At 40.3% G+C, this 19570-nt stretch overlaps 1 protein-coding gene across 1 annotated transcript in view; it reads left to right on the top strand.

Annotated features, from left to right (window-relative positions):
- The first annotated feature begins 1183 nt into the window (after window positions 1-1183).
- Window positions 1184-19570, top strand: part of sntb2 (syntrophin, beta 2) — a 30353-nt gene continuing 11966 nt past the window's right edge. The window contains exons 1-2 of the mRNA XM_039810012.1: window positions 1184-2175; window positions 18605-18824. Coding sequence (XP_039665946.1) covers window positions 1458-2175; window positions 18605-18824 — 938 coding nt within the window. The 5' untranslated portion in view covers window positions 1184-1457. The remainder of the gene's footprint in view (window positions 2176-18604; window positions 18825-19570) is intronic.

Genomic DNA, 19570 nt, shown 5'->3' on the forward strand with positions numbered 1-19570 from the left:
AGACAGCAGATAATCAAATTCTAATGCTTTACAGAGGATTAGGGCCACATGTGATAAATATATTAGAGTTCTGAGTTTAAAGTCAGAATTATGAGAAAAAAGTCAGAATTCTGGGATGAAAGTCTGACTTTTTTCTCAGAAATTTTGACATGATTCTCAGAATTATGAGTTTAAAGGCAGAACTCAAACACATTTTTCACATGTGGCCCTAATCCTCTTCCCTACGTCTTTATATAGACTTAGAGTAGGTCTATAAAACAAGCAGTGCCAAAGCATCGTGATTGTTTAGATAGGGATCTTATTGGCTTCAAGGACAATGAACATAGGGAAGTGCCAACAGTTGCATTTTGACAGTCTGCAGTTCTATTGACTTTCTACTTTGGGGAATGGCATTAAAACCTTCCAGCATATGAAAACAAAGTGTCTAGTAGGCAGCAGTATCCATTAATAGAGCCAATACAGTGAGTGAACTTAAGTAGGCTTTGTCCCCAGTCAGTGGATCTATAATGCGTCTATGGACGCCCCGCCTCTCTCATCATGAATAAACGATGTACAGGTCTATTGGCTGTCTCTGTCTGTCATCGGCTCTCCGTTCACTCTTCACACTGACAAGCTACGTCAAGATAGAATTAATGAAATATAAGGAAACCGGAAGTTAGGTGATTATACTTTCGAAATAAAAGCAGATAACATTTTAATGCTTTTTGGGGATCCTTATCCACCTGAAATTAAAAACCTTCAGAGAACCTTTAGAGAACGTTCCTAAAGGTTTTTTAAAAGCCATTCAGAGAGCACTAAGATAACCTTTGTGTCAAATATCACCGCAGATTACATTGTTAGCGGTTGAAAGTCCCCTGCGATAAAGACGCCATGGAGACCTAGTAATTGTGTCGTTGTGTTTGTACGTTTTATGGATGGGATACTGAAACAAGGGGCCAGAAAATACAACTGAGGGGCCAAAGCCCCCTTTTGCCCCCTCGTTGCGAACCTCTGCTTCGTTCGAACAACCAGACAGCCGACTTATAATACTAGTGAAGTATTTTTGTTGGACCCAATGTTTGCGGTTGTTTTCATTTTAGTCATTTTTATTACTCCAAAATCTGACCCAAAACAAATGTTTTATTTTGAAAGGTGTGAACGGATATTGTGTTGTTCTGTTCTAACTTTCCAGTGGAAGTCGGACAGCTTTAGAGCTTGAACTCAACAACAAGCCCTCAGGCTGGCCCGTCACAGCCAGTTGTTCTTTTCTTTTCCTCTCCCTCTTTTTTTTGGGAGTCCTGCTCTTCTGTTTTTTCCTCGGCCTGTGCCTGCAGTCCCAGTGTGAGTGGGTGTGTCGACGCGGGCCAGTGGAGCCTAGTCGCTGCTTGTGCGCACTCTGAAAAAGAGGAAAAAAGTTGATGATGAGTTCAGTGTGAAAGCGGCCCGCCTCGGAGCAGCAGGCAACCGACTAGGAAGGCATGGCAGTCTGGACCAGAGCGGACAAAAATGGTCAACTGGACCTTCTGCTCCGCGACCGCTGGATCCGAGTGACCGCCGAACTCACCCGAGAAACGCTGACTTTAACGGCCGAAGCGGAGGTAACCGGACAGGGGGGCAACCACTGGGACTACAACAACTCTTCGGCGGGCCTGCGAAATGGCATGTCGAACGGGAACGACCCGGGAACGAGTCCGGGGAACCTTGGACGTGGTCAGACCCCGGGTCAGGACCAGAACCATGGGGGTAGGGGGCGCAGCGGCAGCCCGGGACGCGGGGTTGTCAGTCGGGGTCAATACGACGGTCTGAACAGCCCCGGGAAGTACCACCCGAATAACGGCACAAACTCTGACTTCGGAAGCCCCGGATCTAGCTACGGCAGTCCCGGGTCCAGCTTCGGGTCGAGACAAGGCGACATTCCCGTCACTTTGGGTTTGGACGGCCCCTCGGAAGCGGTGCGTAAAGTCCGAGTTGTCAAACAGGAGTCTGGCGGGCTGGGGATCAGTATCAAGGGGGGGCGCGAGAACCGGATGCCCATCCTCATATCCAAGATCTTCCCGGGGCTCGCCGCCGACCAGAGCCGGGCTCTTCGGGTGGGCGACGCGATCATGTCGGTGAATGGGAACGACCTCCGGGAGGCAACACACGACCTGGCGGTGCAGGCGCTTAAGAAGGCGGGGAAAGAAGTCACGCTGGAGGGTAAGTTGGTAAACGCGAGAGCGAGGACTTGCAAAGGCCAAGATAGACTACTGACACACCTCTGTGCATTTCTCCTTTTTCATATTTCCAGTTATTGGCATAGGCAATGCCTCTTTTTTGTGTGAGTCCAACCTGAACATGCAATATATTATCAGACATATAACTTTATATAACTTTATTTTACAGACTCAAGGTCCAGATAGAAAAGTGCACATATTACAAGAGGGGTACACACAAACACACAAACATAAATACATACAGACATAGGCCTACTGACTACCACATATTACATAAAGGGAACATACACAACATACATACCGGTACATACATACAGTACATACATACAAATAGCTATGCACAATAATTAAAACAGGCACAGTTGCGTGTTCCAGTGTTTCCACAGTTGGGACAGACTCTAAAACATTGAATATTTTGTTGCTTTGTCCCTAGAACTGTAAGTGGTAAAGTACATTAAATACAAGAGTAGCTGTATTCAAAGTGAATGATGCTCCTGTTATTCTAACAAGATAATCCATTCATCAGCACCACACATTTGGTCCCTTTTTATAAGTAGTATAAGAGTACTAGGATGCACACTGCCATCACTCTTTTCTAGATACTCCACACATGTTTAACTTTCACCACACAAATAACCATTCCTATAACACGTTATATGATATAACAACAGACATGCTGCCATTAATCAACAGACAGTAACAGTGACTCTTTGACCAGGAGGAGGAGGAGAGCTTGAATTATCTCATCAGAACAGAAAGCCTTTGATTTAGTTTAAACAGGAAAGTGACCACAGTTGTGTGATCACAGTCCGAGTTTGATACATTGTACTGTGTATATTTGAATGGCTGTGGGTTGCTAAAGATAAGAGGTCACTGTGTGACTACACTGATACTGTCCAGGTCAGAGAAAGAGGAAAACATGTAAATGATCTGTGGGGAAAATCACCATGAGAGAGTATAAAGCAGAAGTATACAACAGTGGAATACACCGAACAATGGAAAGGATGTGAAAACATCAATGTATTAAATATTGTATGGGCAAATTTAGATCCATGTATTCATAAAATGTGTTCTTACTGCATTTAGAGCATGACATGCAGGCCTAAATATGAGACACGTTATCAACATGTTAATTTTGGCCAGTATCAGTTTTAAGAAGAAATATCTGTAAGTAAGTCCAGTAAAGGTTTTACTGCTGATATGGGGCAGACTAGAAGTAGCATGTTTTGTGATCTTCTTTGTAGTTTTTTCGTCTTGTTTTCATAGTTTGTTGTAGGGCTGGGCGATATGGAGAAAATCAAATATATATCGATATTTCAGCGATATTCTAAGGTTGACAGTAGGTGCTTTAACAAAATATCTTCACACTTAGATTTAAGATAAATAATCATCAGTAATGTGGACATAATGTCTAAGTGGGGAAAAGGCAAATAATAGAACAGTTACAACAGTCTGGTAAGTTCAGAAGAGTACATCACTTTACTGTAATGCAGCCTTTAAAACCAGGAAAAGACAACACTTATCACGATATTACGATATCCAAAATCTAAGACGATATCTAGTCTTATATCAAGATATCGATATAATATTGATATATTGCCAAGCCCTAGTTTGTTGTCCAATACAACTGAAAAAAACAACTGAATAAAATGAAACCACTTTGTCCTTCGATTGATCTTGTTTTAAAAAATGACATTAATCAGTCAATATATTATTATTATTATTATTACAGCATTGAGTTAGTCTTGCTATCACCAGACCAAACTCAGGGCGAAATCAAATCGCTGGCAGATCGGTCTAGCATTGAGTCATATGACTGTGTAATGTGAAAGTGAAAGCAACTAGCAGGTGAAGAGGCAGCGAAAGGGCCAGAATATTTTCTCATGAGTTGGTGGACACCAAAACAGAGCAAAAGGAGAATGAATATTGGACTTAACATTTGTCATGTAGCCAGAAACACAACTCCAAATGAATGATGCTCTGTTTGCAGCATGGTAAAGTCATTTTTTTTTTACTTTATAAGCTAGAAACCGTATGGTGGCTGTGTGTCTCGTAGCTAATTTAAAAAAATATATATTTTTCTGCCCACTAGTGACAAACATTTATTTTTTAATTTAACCTTTATTTAACCAGCTAAGCCGATTGTTAGGATAGTGGTTCCCAAACTTTGTCACGTAAAGGACTGCTAAACTGACACAACTTAGACCAAGGACCCCCATTTGATAAGATTTTGTCCCAGGGTTCCCCATCGGATAGGATCTTTTCTTTTTGATGTATTATTGCACAAAGTGTATGAAACCCATGACCATAATAGTCCTAGATTCTGTTATTGTGTTACTTATAGATGGAATTGTGAAACTTAATAATTCCCATTTTTGCTTGGAACCCCCTGGTACCCCCTCAAAGACCCCTGGGGGTCCCTGGACCATATTTAGAAAACCACTGAGTTAGGAGATACATACTGGCTTGAGTTCAGATCCTAAACTGCGCTGATATATAGAACTGTTCAACCTTTAGAAAAGTGGAAAAAGAGCAAATGGGTGGGGGGGCACAGAGCCCTTGGGGTTCGGAAACTTCAGGCCAGGAACAGCTAAATGTAGTGTTTAATGGTTCGGAATGAACGCAGGATGAATACTGATGAGCAGGAATTGTAGGAACTAATCAATGTGTGACACATTTACCACTCAAGTCAAAAAAAGAGGCCTGTTTTGTGCCTCCCAAAATAAACTAAGGTAAAATGTCCTAGAGTATTTAGGCCATCCACTGTGCTGATTAAATAAAAACCAGAGGCCCTGTATAAAAACCGGGGTTTCCCTACCATTATAAGGCTTAGGCGCCGTTTTGGGCAGCACCATAGCTGTACTTTTAAAATCAATGTAAGCATCAGAACTGACTAAATGACTTTTCTCAGATCTAATGATTGTAGTTCGTCCCCCAGTGGACATCTTAACCCTTGTGTTGTCATCCCGTCCACCTGCAACTTTTTGTTTTTCTGGGTCAAAATTTTAAACTAAAATTGGTCAACACTTTGTCACTTTTTTTTGCGCTTTTTAAAATCACAAAGTTCTTCTATCATTTTTTGCTTCAAAATGCAAAAAAATTGAATAAAACACTCAGATTCAATGAAAGTAGCGAACTGATCATTTATTTTACGGAACCATCCACGTTATTTTTATTTTTTTGACAATGTGGTTGAAAGAAACCCACATTTTCAGATATAGAAACTTTTTGAAAACGGGTCAAATTTGACCTGAGGACAACAGGAGGGTTAAGCAAGTTTTGTCTTTTTGAGTGATATGTTTTTTATCTGCTTTAGCTATTCCAACATTTTAGACATGGATATGGTAATAATTATGGTCCAAAATGATTGATGATTTTTTTTTTTTATTGATGGATAGAAGATACTTTATTCATCCCGGTGGGGAAATTTGTGTATCCAGCAGCTCACACATAAACACACATTTCCATACACAACACAACAGTTCCCTATAATAAATACAATGCAAATGCATTGAGCGAGGCCTCCTTAATCCCCCGCCAAATACTTGCACTAGGGCTGCATGATATGAGGAAAATATCTAATATCTAATAACTTGACTGATACTGCGTTATGATTCACGACATTGGAGGGAATGATAGCTTTTGTATCGTTCTAATTTTCATTGAAAAATATAAAAATTATAAAACTTAAAATGATTATAGTGTGATTGTTGCGAGGTTCTGTACCAAACAAGGATTTGTGGGCTGGAAGTCTCTGCAGCACCACAATACTTAATTTAGAATAGTTTGGATTTGGATATTGCACTAGTCCTTGCGATAAAGTTAATTTTGCAGCCCTAACTTGCAGCAAGGCTTTCAACAAACCTAGGGAAAACACTGAAAAATTGTATCAACATCAGCTTTTCCATAACCAGAAATGATCCAAAAATACACAGCTTTTTCAGCCTGTTGATGGAGATCTCCAGATAGGCCAACAACACATGCAAACCTTGCGCAGAATGTAACACACAGTAGAAGTGTATCAGTGTAACTGCTGGTGGAATTCGGCCTTTTTGCAACTGACATCTGTATAAAAACCCAGTTGCAGCAACCTTCAGGCAGCCTCCTGCCACACAGCCACAGTCCAGACGTGGGCCTCTGTTTGGAAGAATGTGTCAGCTGCCCGTCACTGTTTGTCAGTTCGACAGGAGGTGAGCTGTGTTGTTTGTGGACCGGCTCTTCCTCCCAGTCGTCCTCTGTCTCTTCTCGGCTGCCACAGCTCTGAGAAAAAAAACAGCAGTCAGACAGAACGAGGCTTGAGTTTCCAGACCGCTGTGCCGTGTACACAATACATAAAACCCCAGATATTCTCACAATTAGCTTAGGTGCCCGACATTCCTGACCTCCGCTTGCATGTGCGTATTTAGGGCAAAGGTCAACACTGGCGGCTTCAGCTTGGATGATTCGTGCTGCTCCACACTTTCACTGATTTTTTTATTGAGAAACATTTGAGGAGGTGATGGATGCAAAAGTTTTTTTTTGTTTTTTTTTACTTCTCACCAAACCATTTAATCAATAAGCATGTTGCCTGAATAGGTTGTCAATCTAATTTTGGGCCTAAATATATATACACAGCTATAAATATTCAGCATAAGCTATTAACCCTCCTGTTGTCTTCTGGTCAAATTTGACCCATTTTCCAAAAGTTTGTATATCATAAATTTGGGTTTTTAAAAATTTTAAAACCAAATAATGTGGATGGTTCTCTACAACGCTCTCCACAAGTTTAAATATATGATCAGTTCACTACTTTCATTGAATTTGGGTGTTTTATTCAATTTTATAGCATGTAAAGAAAAATTTATAAAAGAACGTTGAAAAACGTAGGAAAAAAATGTCAAAAAAGTGCAAAAAAAAATGGAAAAAGCTTAATAAAACGTCAAAACAGCACAAAAATATTGACAGAAACTTATATACAAAAGTGTCAAAAAAGACGACCAAAACGTTGGAATTTCTTTACATTTTGACCCAGAAAAACAAAAAGTTGCATGGCCGACGGGGAAGACAACACAAGGGTTGAATATGCCAGTGGCCTGAGATCATTTCTTTTTTAAACTGCAAATCAATCATGTCTTGTTTTCTCAGTTACTAATTAAGCTACATGGGACAAATGTACATTCTAGAAAGTTATCTTATTTAGGGTGATTCTATCTGAGTTGTTTTTATCCAAGATAGATAATCTTGTCAAGCGCCATTTGCACTCAATTATTAAACTTGTTTTAAGATGTCCAGTCCATACTAACCAGTTAGAAAATTAGGTTGGATGGTTGTCACACTAAAATTACTTTTGGTTTAACAATGAATCACATGACTATGTGTAATGTGAAAGATGTCGCTTATAGTGATGAACCCACCCAGAGCCCAGGATTAATACCATCCGAGCTTTTCAGTGCATTTCACCTCATTATTTTGCTTTTCTGGCCCACAAACTCAAATCCGACTTGTTTCCAGTAGCAGGCAGCTGTTTTTAGTGAAAAAGCAATTCTATTTTTTAATGTCTTGTTAACTCCAAAATTGAGCTGAACTAAAATATTATAACGTTCTTTCAAGAACTTTCATCTTGATTTGATCTTTTACCTTTAAAGTTTCTTTACATTGAATTGCTTTTAAGGTCACATAGTCTCACTTTGCCAGACCTTCCTCCACAGCGCTTTGGAGGAGGGTCTGGCTAGTCTACACAGCATTCTGGGATGGGGGAGAAAAACGTACTCTGGTTTTTTGGCATTTCTTTAAACCAATCACAATCGTCTTGGGCGGCACTAAGCCCCGGACGGAGCCTAGGTGCCTCTGCTAAATAGTCTCAGGAAGGAACTTGTTTTGGTGGAACATGTGGACGTTCAAAAGTAGTTTTAGTCGTGGAACAGAAAACTCACACAATATTTTGTATTTTTTTGCTTTCGTCCGCCTTGGCTTAACAAGTAAAACGGCAAAGGGAACAAATGGTATCTTCTCTCCTGCTGTTGTTTCAGCCTGCAGAAATCTCCATATTTAGTCTATTACTCAGACTAATTTCCTCAAACAAAGAGTTATAACATGACCTGTATGAACTTGTTTAAACGTTTTCTAAAATCAAGTGTCATTGATTCAAGTGCAGTGATCTGCCTCCTGTTTTGTTTTGAAGGTACTGACTAATGCTAGAAGACTGGGAATGAATGGTCTCATTTTGACTTATTCTTCATCAAAGAAAACCACTTGTTTTGATGATGTTTTTGCTTTAATAGATTTTTTCTTTTATTAATTTGTAGGCACGTATAGCTGTCATCTTAATGCCCCCTGTAAGATTAAAGGTTTGTTGCTGTGTGAGGGTAGTTTCACACTACAGCGTAGAGCTATTCAATTAAACGGCAACTGTTTTCATCATCGATTAATCGGTCCGTTTTTAAGAAACAAGAAAGTCAAAATTCTGAAATGCTCCCAGCTTCTTAAATATGAATATTTTCTAGTTTCTTGACTTTTCTATGACTTCAAACTGAATTACGTTGACTTGTGGATAAAAAATAGGGATCGACCGATACTGTTTTTTTTTTTTGAAACTTTCAACATAATACCCAGTAACAGATGAAGTCAGAGGGGAGGGAAACCGAAGCAGAGGGACACACACAGAGCTTAGCCGAGCCAAAGTACAGAACTTTTTAAGTCATTAACTTTATCAGTTAACAGGCAAATAAAACGCAGATATAGATCATCTGCAAACTGCCAAAAACCAGCCCGATAATCAGCCAGGGCTGATAATCAGTGTATCCCTACAAAAGAAGACATTTGAGGACGTCATCTTGGGCTTTGGAAAACACTTTTTCACTTTTTTTCTGACATTTTACAGACCAAACAACTAACCGACTGATTAATCGACAATGAAAAGAATGAGGCTTTCTTAAACAGACTTTTTCTGCCCCATTAACACTTGACATACATATATCCCAGACATGACATGCCGCTGGTTAATCCCCCTCCTCTCGCCAGCTGACTGACAGACACATTATCCCATATGTCCAAATGATTGGTTGCAGCTTGCTACAGCTGCCCCTTGCGTCTCATTGGCTAAGCCTGCTGGTGAGTGGAAGGAGACGCAGGATGAGCCCTTTGTTTGAGTAATTGGAGGAATAAAAACGGCACATAGCAGACACAGAGGCTATTGATGAAACGGGGACAGCCCTGACGAGGAACAGTTCTTTTCTTTTGTTCCGAGGCCAAAGCTAGCCGACCGTCCGTTCACTGTGTCGCCCGGTGTCCTCATGGGGCGAGATCTGCCACGGAGCATGAATCTGCACAGCCTGAAATAGGCCACGTCGGTTTGTCAGCTCTGTCGCCGTATGAACTCCACCGCCTTTGATATCCATCTGCAGATATGTCTCTGGTATCCAGCTGTCGAGAGAATCTTAAATGAGCGTCTGGAATGTGACAGAAACTGACATTTGAATTACATGCACTTGCTTTAGTTTGGCTGATACCGAAACTATTAGCTTTTTAAATATTAAAAATAACAAAATACATTCATATAATAAAAAGAAAGAGAGACTGTTGTAAAACAAGTTGTTATCGCTCTATGAAGTCAGCTAATGGTAGCTTTTTCATCAAAAAAATCTAAATAACCTTAAATTGCAGACATAATTTACACCGATAAATTGTAAAAAGAGAGAAGAAATAGTTTAATTGATTTAACCTGCGCTGCTCTCTCCATTGTGAAAGTTTCTTCTGTTGCGTCTCAGTTACATTACTCCCCTTTGAACAGCCTCTATACTCTTATTGGCCCGTTGACTTTGTGTTTACATCCAGCGTTTCCTCCCTGTGGGGACCTACTGTGGATAAACCAGCATCAATCGGTGTCCTCACTGCCAACACAATGGCTAGACATTTGTAATCTTTTTAGCAGTCACTACAGTAGAGAATGATGAATGTGATTATTTTTGTCCATAATCTGCTTTATCCTTTGTAGAACATATTCAAATACACTTCTGGGCCGTACACTGCATACACTGGCCTTTAGAAAACTGACTTATGTAATTCCATAAATGTTATAGTGTGGTGTTGCAGATAAACATTGTTCATGTGTTTACACTTCAACAGCATTCAGGTTAGAGGACAACAAAGAGGAGGGGGCAGGTGTGACTCTATGTTTGAGGGATCAAGGGAATACTTTCTCCTGTTATGATATGTGTGTGAGAGATAGTTTGTGCATAATAGTGTGTGTTTGTCCATTATAATATGTGATTATACTGTTATGCAGTAGGGGTGGGAAAAAAAAATCGATTCACGTATGTACCGTGATTTCTTTTCCTAAAAATAACTACATGACCAACCTGCGATGGACATGTTCATAATGCCACATGTTAATGTATCTGCACGTGTATACGAGAGGAGGGACCCCATGAGGATATCAATCCCCCACACACACACACACACACACACACACACACACACACACACACACACACACACACTGTTCTCATTAGGTTTCTGGCACAAACGGACTTCGAGGGAGGGGGGAGGAAGAGAGGGAGCTGACAAGATTAAGAAGTAAAAGACCGAGGTCGGACTTTATGAGAGGTAAGGGAACAGAGGAAAGAGAGGGATGAAGAACAGGAGAAAGAGGGGGACAGCAAGAGGGAGGTGAGAGACAGAGGACTGTAGATAGAGAAGGAGGGATGGAAGAGAAGGATATAGGGAGGAGAGTAAGAGAGGAATGAGAGAGAAGCGAGTCTGTAAAGAGTAGCAGGCCAAACCACAGGGGAATTTCTGGGCAGTTTTGGGGGGAAAAATACAGAGGCTGGGGTCTGACTGCCTCACTTGCTGCTCTGTAAGCTATTATTTTGGCCATACCATAAGATGTGTGTGTGTGTGTGTGTGTGTGTGTGTGTGTCTGTGTGTCTGTGTGTCTGTGCGTGTGTGTGTGTGTGTGGAGAAAGAAGAGTGGAAGGCGGTTTGAAGGCGGGCAGTTTTACGGGTAGCTTTTTCGCCACAACTAACGCCACAACCAAATATGTGTCGAGTCAGACTCCTCTGCCTTTTGCACTCCTCCTCTTCTACATGTTATCCTTTTTTTCTTCTGTCCAGCCTCCTCCCTGTTTTCCTCTTTCTTTCCCTCTGTTGCTGCAGGCAGAGAGGTACGAAGGGAGGCAGATGAGCTGACCTCATGGGATGTTGGTTGTCCTCTCTGGGGAATCTCCCTTACACACATTAATGCAGATGCATACACAGAAGCAACACACACACACACACACACACACACACACACACACAAATGAGCCGGTAGTCCTCTGTGTACAGGCCTAATTCGAAGCAGAAGTGGAACTGAGTGAAAGGCCTGACCGAACTAATGAGTTCATTTAACAGCACCAAATGAGAGAGACAGACATGTGATGCAAGCATAGACTGTAAAAATGCAAGCACAAAGCACTAACATATGCAGGACAAACTGGGGAAATATGTAACATGGAAAAGCCCCAACTGTTGGTATTTCATATATTCCCATAATTGTTTTCAAGGGCTGGACAGGATAGCCAAAAATGTTAAATCTTGAGGTCACAATGTGGCAGGTAGAAACAGCACAATGGATACACCTGTAGTGCTGGTAGCACCTCAGCTGTTAAAAGAGGCTACATCCCATGACCATGGGTTTAAATTCTGTGGCTACATCAAAGAATGCAACCGCTCACAGCCCTTTCATTTAGACCAAACATAAAATTGAACAGGAGCAGATGTACACTGGTCCACTCTGCCAACACATTACACAACAGAGCATTCATAAGCCTCACAGCAAAGTTTTCTGAACCAAGATTAAAGAAATGTTGGTTGTGAAGCTATCTGACAACAAAATAGGAAAGATACGACAAGAATATTAGGATTTCCCATAACAGGATTTCAGGTTAATGCTCCATTGTCATCCATTCTTGAGACTTTGCTAAAGATTCCTTTTTTAGTATCAGAAGTGCATAGAGATTTTAGCTTGGAGTTATGTCTTATTGGTTATGTCTTACATAATACAAAATATCTACTTGTCAGATAACTATCTTAAATGTAGTGCTACCAGTATGACTGCATTTTATTGTTTATAAAAAAAAATAATTTAACCTGGCTACAATGCATCAGGTTGATGCCAACCTCTATTAGGGAGCAGGCTTGTCTGCTTGTAATCAACCAATCAGACACAAGAAAAGCAGTCGGGTAACCTATCCCCAGCCAAAAATAGCTCCAAAGCAATGTCAGACAATACAATGATGCAATGCACAATCCTCACTAGGTGTTGTTTTTGCTTCACCTTTATTTATCAGGGTGAAGTGCACTGAGAGAGCAATGCTCTCTTTTTCAGGGCTGCCCTGACTACAATCACACAGTTACACATTTACACCTGAATATGATTAGCATCACTAAAATGGGGCCACAGTGTCATCATCATCAGCTGGAGGTCATAGGTTGCCAACCAACGGATTCTTCAAATCCAGTGACATGATTAATATTTAGGAATTCTGAAAGCTAACCAACCCGTCATATGAAGTTTGTCAGTGCTTACTCATAATGATGATAACCTGCTGATAAACCAGTGCTTTCATGTGAAAAACCACCATTGTGAAACTCCCTGCCGGTGTTGGGAAATGAATTGTTCCCATATCCTCTTTTCGTGTCCTGCTAATTAAAAGGCTTGTTCAGTAAAACATTAACACCTATGCACATATACTATACAGTATTAGATTCTTCTGTATGTTTCTCAGATCAGACTGGCTGAAGTTAAAGCAGCCAACGATCAATTGGGATTGACATTAAATAGAAAGCTGCAGAGAGTGTAAGGCAGGGGTCTCCAACCTTTCTTAAGGGCTACTTTAAAAAATGAATGTGGCTAAGAGCTACTTGCATATCATTGCTTACATTTATTTACACAACACACATAAGCTGAATGAAGCTACTGTTTGTTCTCGTACGAAATTGTAATACCCAAAGCTTATGAAAAATCTTCACTTCACGTCAGGGTTCATGACTATTTTACATTTCTTTTAGGCCACAGAGTTAATATTCCCCTCAGGGTCCAAGAAAACATTACACTTCTACGGCCCACAAAGTTAGCTACCTCACTTTTAATATCTTGGTAGTTTTGTGTCTCAGTTTGTCAACCTATTGGCGAGCTACTGGAAACCTGCTCGCGAGCTATTTGTTGGAGACCCCTGTTGTAGGCATGTATGTGTTTTTGTCTTAACAAGTATAACTTATTTTATTTGTTTATTTATTTGATTAGGACAATGCACATTAATGAACATTTCTGTAAATGTGCCAGTGTTAGCCAGTTGGCTAATTTTCAACTGTAGTCCTAGTTGCCTAGCATGCATGTCTTTATGGTGGGAAGAAACTTGCGCAGATTGTAGGGTAAAATGATTGAGCTGATGAACTCAGTCTCAACAAGAGGTGGGCGTTGTTTCTAGAAATGTTCCAATACCATTTTTTTCTTCCAATTCTGATATCTGAACTTCCCTATCCGTTGAGTACGATCCAATATCATTGCCAGACCTTCCTCCACAGCGCTGTGGAGGAGGGTCTGGCTAGTCCACACAGCATTCTGGGATGGAAGCAGAACTCACTCTGGTTTATTGGCAGTTCTTTAAACCAATCACAATCGTCTTGGGTAGTGCAAAGCGCCGGACAGAGCCACGGTGCCGCAACGTGTGTACATTCAAAAGGTTGTTTTAGTCACGCAACAGAAAACTCAGATTGGACAGATAGTCTAGCTAGCTGTCTGGATTTACCCTGCAGAGATCTGAGGAGCAGTTAACCATAGTCCTCACAAATCCACCGGATTTTAAAATTCCAACACAAAGAGAGCGCAAGGTAACAGATATCCAGCCGAAAGAGGGCAGAATTACCGCCAATCCCGGAAGTGGACGGTCGTGGATATAGACATGAACAAATACATACGGAGAATAAATTCCGTAGTACATTCTTTTATTATTTAGTTTGACAGTCAGTCATAACTGGAAAAAAACAGCTTTTTTCAGGGCTTAATTACATGCTATCGGATCGCTGCAAAGACTTTTACCATCATTTTAGGCAGTATTGGAGGTAACAATTTTAGTTTTTTCCATGGAAGATTATACCCTCTAACATATTCAAAGGGCCACACTGGCCTGCCACCATACTACTAGACACCACTCTGTCCTGCAAAGCCAACAATTCCCTCAGAGCATCGTCTAAGTTCCAAAACTTTCTTTTAAAACTAAACTACAAAACTATATTAATACAAAGTAAGAGTATATGTAACTCTGTCGTGTCAAAATGTTGCTATGTGACGCAGAGACTTATTTGTCTCTCTTTATTTTATGTGCCAACTTAAGGTTTTTGGGCAGTAGTATTCAATTTCAACTTCGACATTTGCTATGATTTATTATTTCTTCCTTCCCTGTCAACTACATCCCATTTTGTTCTGTGTGGTCTCAGTCATTAAAGTAGTGACAGTATTATTAATAGGAGGATTATAACTACCATTGCTAATAACTGTAGAACTGCTAAGAGATGACTGGAACGCTGATAACTGCTGTACAGTGATGCTCAGTGAGCTGTCGGTTTAGTATTTGAAGATATAAACATGTACAACCACAGAGAGCCCTGGGTCTGCTCTGCGGACGGAAAATATCTCAGCTGAACATCTCTGCAGCAAATCTGATTATTAGGTTGAAAGAAGGGCCTTGCAGCAGAGACATCCACTTCCATATGACCCTCAGACATAAACATGGGCATTCAGGAATGCTCTCACACTCACTTACTTACTCCAAACCACTTACATTTGCAGAAGTGATCCCAGACCTTGTTGGTATGGGCGCTGTGGTTATGAGGGCTGGTCAAATCAGGCTTCAATTTCTTGGCTTGATGCCTTAGCATTACTACCAGCCCCGCCCTTCAATCGGAGTCATACATACGTAATGGACACACAAGCTGCAGGGACTCAAGCATTGTGCAGCTCTCCCTGCTTCTCTGGCTCAGTCATCTCGCCTATGTATCTTTTGCTGAGATCATTTTAGAATCATAAATAAGCACATTGTTGTAGACTTATCTTTCTGTAGCTCTCATGCACACATACTGACACACACCTTCACAAGCCTAATATTTCAGTCTACATTCAAGAATGACCTCACCTCCTGAGAGTCTGGTCTCAGGTTTCATACAGAGCTGAAGGACCCAATGGTCCAACACACACACATACCCAGGTCCCAGAAACACTAGAGCTGCAACAATCGATTAGTTGATGGATAGAAGAAAAAATCGCTAACTGTTTTGATAATTGTTTAATCATTTTAGTCTTTTCTCATGCAAAGATGTCAGAAAATGCTATTTTCACTTCTCAAATGTGGAGATTTCTTGCTCTTTTCTGTTTTATATCATATTAAACCCAGGGTTTCCGTGGGGGCTTAAGTTTCAAGATCCAAATTTTAGTCTTTAAAAAGTCTCAAATTTACTTAAATAATTTTAAACAGGTCATTTTCCTACATCCGTGTAACGTTCCCTCTAATGCTCATTGAAAAGCTCCCTGAGCGCTTTAGTATGATTTGTTTTTTAATTCCGTGGTGTTGTAGTTCTTTCTTTCTTTAGTCCAAATATAATTTCGCTGTGTTACGACTACAAATGAGACCAACATGCTACGTATATTGCAGCCATTCTGCTTTCGTGATATTGCCGCGAGTCTCTTTGGGATTGCACCATGGACATGAAACTGATTTTATTCTTCAGCTATGGGGAAGTGAAGGTTTAGGGATACTTGGCTTGAATAACTTAGTTCAGGGTTTGATTACTCTATATCGACGACGTTTCATTTCCGGGATTGCTCTAGCGCTGCCTGAAATTCCGCCGGAAGTCCCTCATTTCGACCAAATGTCCGTCCCTCTTTCTCTTTGTTGGCGTTCCACTCTCCGGTGGATTTGTGAGGACTATGGTTAACTGCTCCTCAGATCTCTGCAGGGTAAATCCAGACAGCTAGCTAGACTATCTGTCCAATCAGAGTTTTCTGTTGCACGACTAAAACTACTTTTGAACGTCCACACGTTCCACCAAAACAAGTTCCTTCCTGAGAGGCACCTTTATTGTGTCCGGCGCTTAGCACCGCCCAAGATTATTGTGATTGGTTTAGAGAAATGCCAATAAACCAGAGCACGTTGTTCTCCTATTCAGGAATGCTATGTGGACTAGCGTGAGACTAGGGCTTGATTGAAGCCAGTTGCTTTTGATGTTGTTATATAGGTCTTAAATGTTATTCATAATGGTCTTAAATAGTCTTAAATTTGACTTGACCTGCAGGGACCCTGTAAACCACATATCTTTGGGGTTTGGACTGACAAAACAAGCCATTTTAGGACATCACCTTGGGCTTTAACAAACTGGGATGGACATTCTTCAACATTTTCTGACATTTAATGGACCAAATGATGATGATGTAATAGAGAATGAAAATAATCGTTACTTGCAGCCCTAATTTGCACTCACATTTACTGTGCATGTGCACACAAGTAAACTATAAGGTCTTGCATTGGAGGAAACACAGAGGAGATAAAAGGGGCATGTGCAAAGGAGGATAAAAGAGTGCAAGAGAAAGTGACGGCATGTGACTGTGTGCCAGGAGGGGGCGGGAGGTGTACAAGGACCAAATTTGGAAAGTGAATCCATCACATCGGAGCAAAAGCCGTTGTTTTACAAACAGCGAACCTGCCAAGCTCACAGCTGGACGGCCACGTTAACTCATATTTTTCTACGATAATTTCAAACGGGACCACTATGTCCTTTTAAGACTTGCTGGAAGATAGCAGGAACTGTTTACATTCCAAGTTGTTGGCCAGAATATGAGTGTCCTTTCCATTTGAATGATTTACCGTATGAATAATTGGGTATGATTAAACTTTAGGTTGGACAAACACAGGACAGGACACAATCTATTTTCCATCCCACATGAATTTACTAGCTGATTGTTGACAGAATCAAACCACAGCGTCCTCCAACTATGTTTAAAAAGTCTAACCCTAACAGGGACAGATTAAATGCTTACTTCTTTCAGAGAACTTTCAGAGTGTTTCCTTATGGCCTGGTTTATAGCTGGCTGCACCATATATTCTGAGTGTTATTGGGTGGGATCCCACAGATGGTCAAACTATCAACACACTATTTCCTTGAGATCTGTGGATATTCAACAGCTGTCCCCAGCAAACTGGTGTGTTTATTCTATTGTGATAAGAAGTAGAGTATCTGTGGATCTCACATATTTGTAAAAGATTTTGCTTAATTTGGCCAATTAAGATTATTGTTGTACCTAGGACAACTTTAGGGGAATTATTTGTTGGCTCTTGTTTGTTTCTCTATGCGAAGACATAGCATGGAATAGATTATGGAGCATTTGATGCTACATTTGAAAGAGACATTGGGGCTGTGATTAAGTTAATGCCTATTCTTTTGGAGCTTTACAAAAGTTCAAATTATAATAGATTGGGTTGAACATATAGCTGGTTCCAATTTAAAGCTGCAACTACTAGTTATTTTCATGAACAATCAATCATTTGCTGTATAAAATCGTATATAAAAACTCAAAAGAGTCTTAAAGGGTAACTTTGGTATTTTTCCTTAGACACCAATGCATAGGAAAAATAGGGTCCAGGTTGAAAAATACCGAAATTACCCTTTAACCCTTGTGTTTTATTCCTGTCAACCATGCAACTTTTTGTTTTTCTGGGTAAGAATTAAAACTTTTTTTAACATTTGTAACTTTTTTTCGATTTTTTTTGTTTGGGGGATAGTTTTGTTATTTTTATCCCACATTTGTGAAGCTTTTTCCGTCATTTTGTCACTTTTTTCAACGATCTTTTATAAAAAATTTTCAATATATATATATATATATATATATATATATGTGTGTATGTGTGTGTATGTATGTATGTATGTATGTATGAAATTGAATAAAACACCCAAATTCAACGAAAGTAGTGAACTGATCATTTATTTTTTTGTGAAGAGCCTTGTATGGAACCATCCACGTTATTTTTTTTCTATATTTTTTTAACCCGAAGGACATGTAGGAAGGCTCAGTCCTCGCCGCAGTGGCCGCGTGTGCAATTCCGACCTGCGGCCCTTTGCTGCATGTCATTTCATGTCTTCGGCTGTCCTATAAAATAAAAATGCAAAAAAAAAAATTATCTTTAAAAAAAATAAAAAATGAAATGTTCACCAAGTGGGGTTCAGCATATGGGTAAAAGGAGTCGTTCTGTCACAGTGTAGAACCCACAGAATGGGATGAGGAATGTAATGGTATAACTATATCGGCCAACCTGGGTGCAACTCAATCATGCCACCTTGTATTGGCCTGTATTGGATGTCCATCGGTTGATATACACTATATCCTCTTCTGTGTTCCTCCACAGTGAAGTACATCCGTGAGGTTTCTCCGCTCTTCAAGAAGCCATCCCTGGTGGCCGACCTACCGTGGGACGGCGTCCGCCCACAGTCGCCCAGCTACAGCGGCAGCGAGGACTCCGGTTCACCCAAACACAGCAGCTCCTCCTCCTCCAAAGACAGAAAAGTCATAAGCCTGAAGATGTGCTTCATCAGCAGGAACCTCACCATGCCAGATCTGGAGAACAGGTACGATGTGAAACTCCTTAATAGGGTTGCAACTAACGATTAATCTGCTCATCATTTTCATACCATAAAATGTCAGAAAATAGTAAAAAATGTCCATCCCAGTCAGTGCGTTTACATGCTAATTTGCAGTCCTCGTTCCTGGTCGGCTTTTACAAAATCAACAAAAAACAAGATCATAGAAAATACAGAAAGAAAGAAAATAAAATTTAGATAAAAATTGTGTCGCTAAAAGGGACACTATTAGTGCTCACATCTCTGTTGTTGTTGTTTAACCCTCTGAGGTCTTTTTTTCACATATCTTCTTAAATTGACCTTTTTATGGTATTTGCATATATCTGATCCCCATGTGTTTCATATCAAAATGGTCAGAACAAACTCCGCTGTATAGTGACGCCCACATTTTTTCTAGAGCGACGTGTGAAGAGATAATTTGGCGCTAAAGCTGAAACGTTGACGTTGTCTTTTTGAAACTCCTCAATTCTCTTTTGAAAACAAACATTAACTTATGATGTGTTGTACGAGTTCTTTCGGTGCTTGAAATGAATTTAAGTCTTAGGTTATATATGATTAAAATAGTAAATGTCTGAAAAGAAATTTTGTAATATGTCTTTTTGAGCAGGACTTTAGTCAAACGTTGTTTTGGACGCGCCGGTGCGTCTTTCGTCCTCAGAGGGTTAAGCCATAATTTGGCTTTTGTGTTAAACACTTTAAATTCTGTTTGGGATTTAAGTTCCGTGGATAAAAAA

Source organism: Perca fluviatilis, chromosome 8 (assembly GCF_010015445.1).
Source record: "Perca fluviatilis chromosome 8, GENO_Pfluv_1.0, whole genome shotgun sequence".
Classification (NCBI taxonomy): Eukaryota; Metazoa; Chordata; class Actinopteri; order Perciformes; family Percidae; genus Perca; species Perca fluviatilis.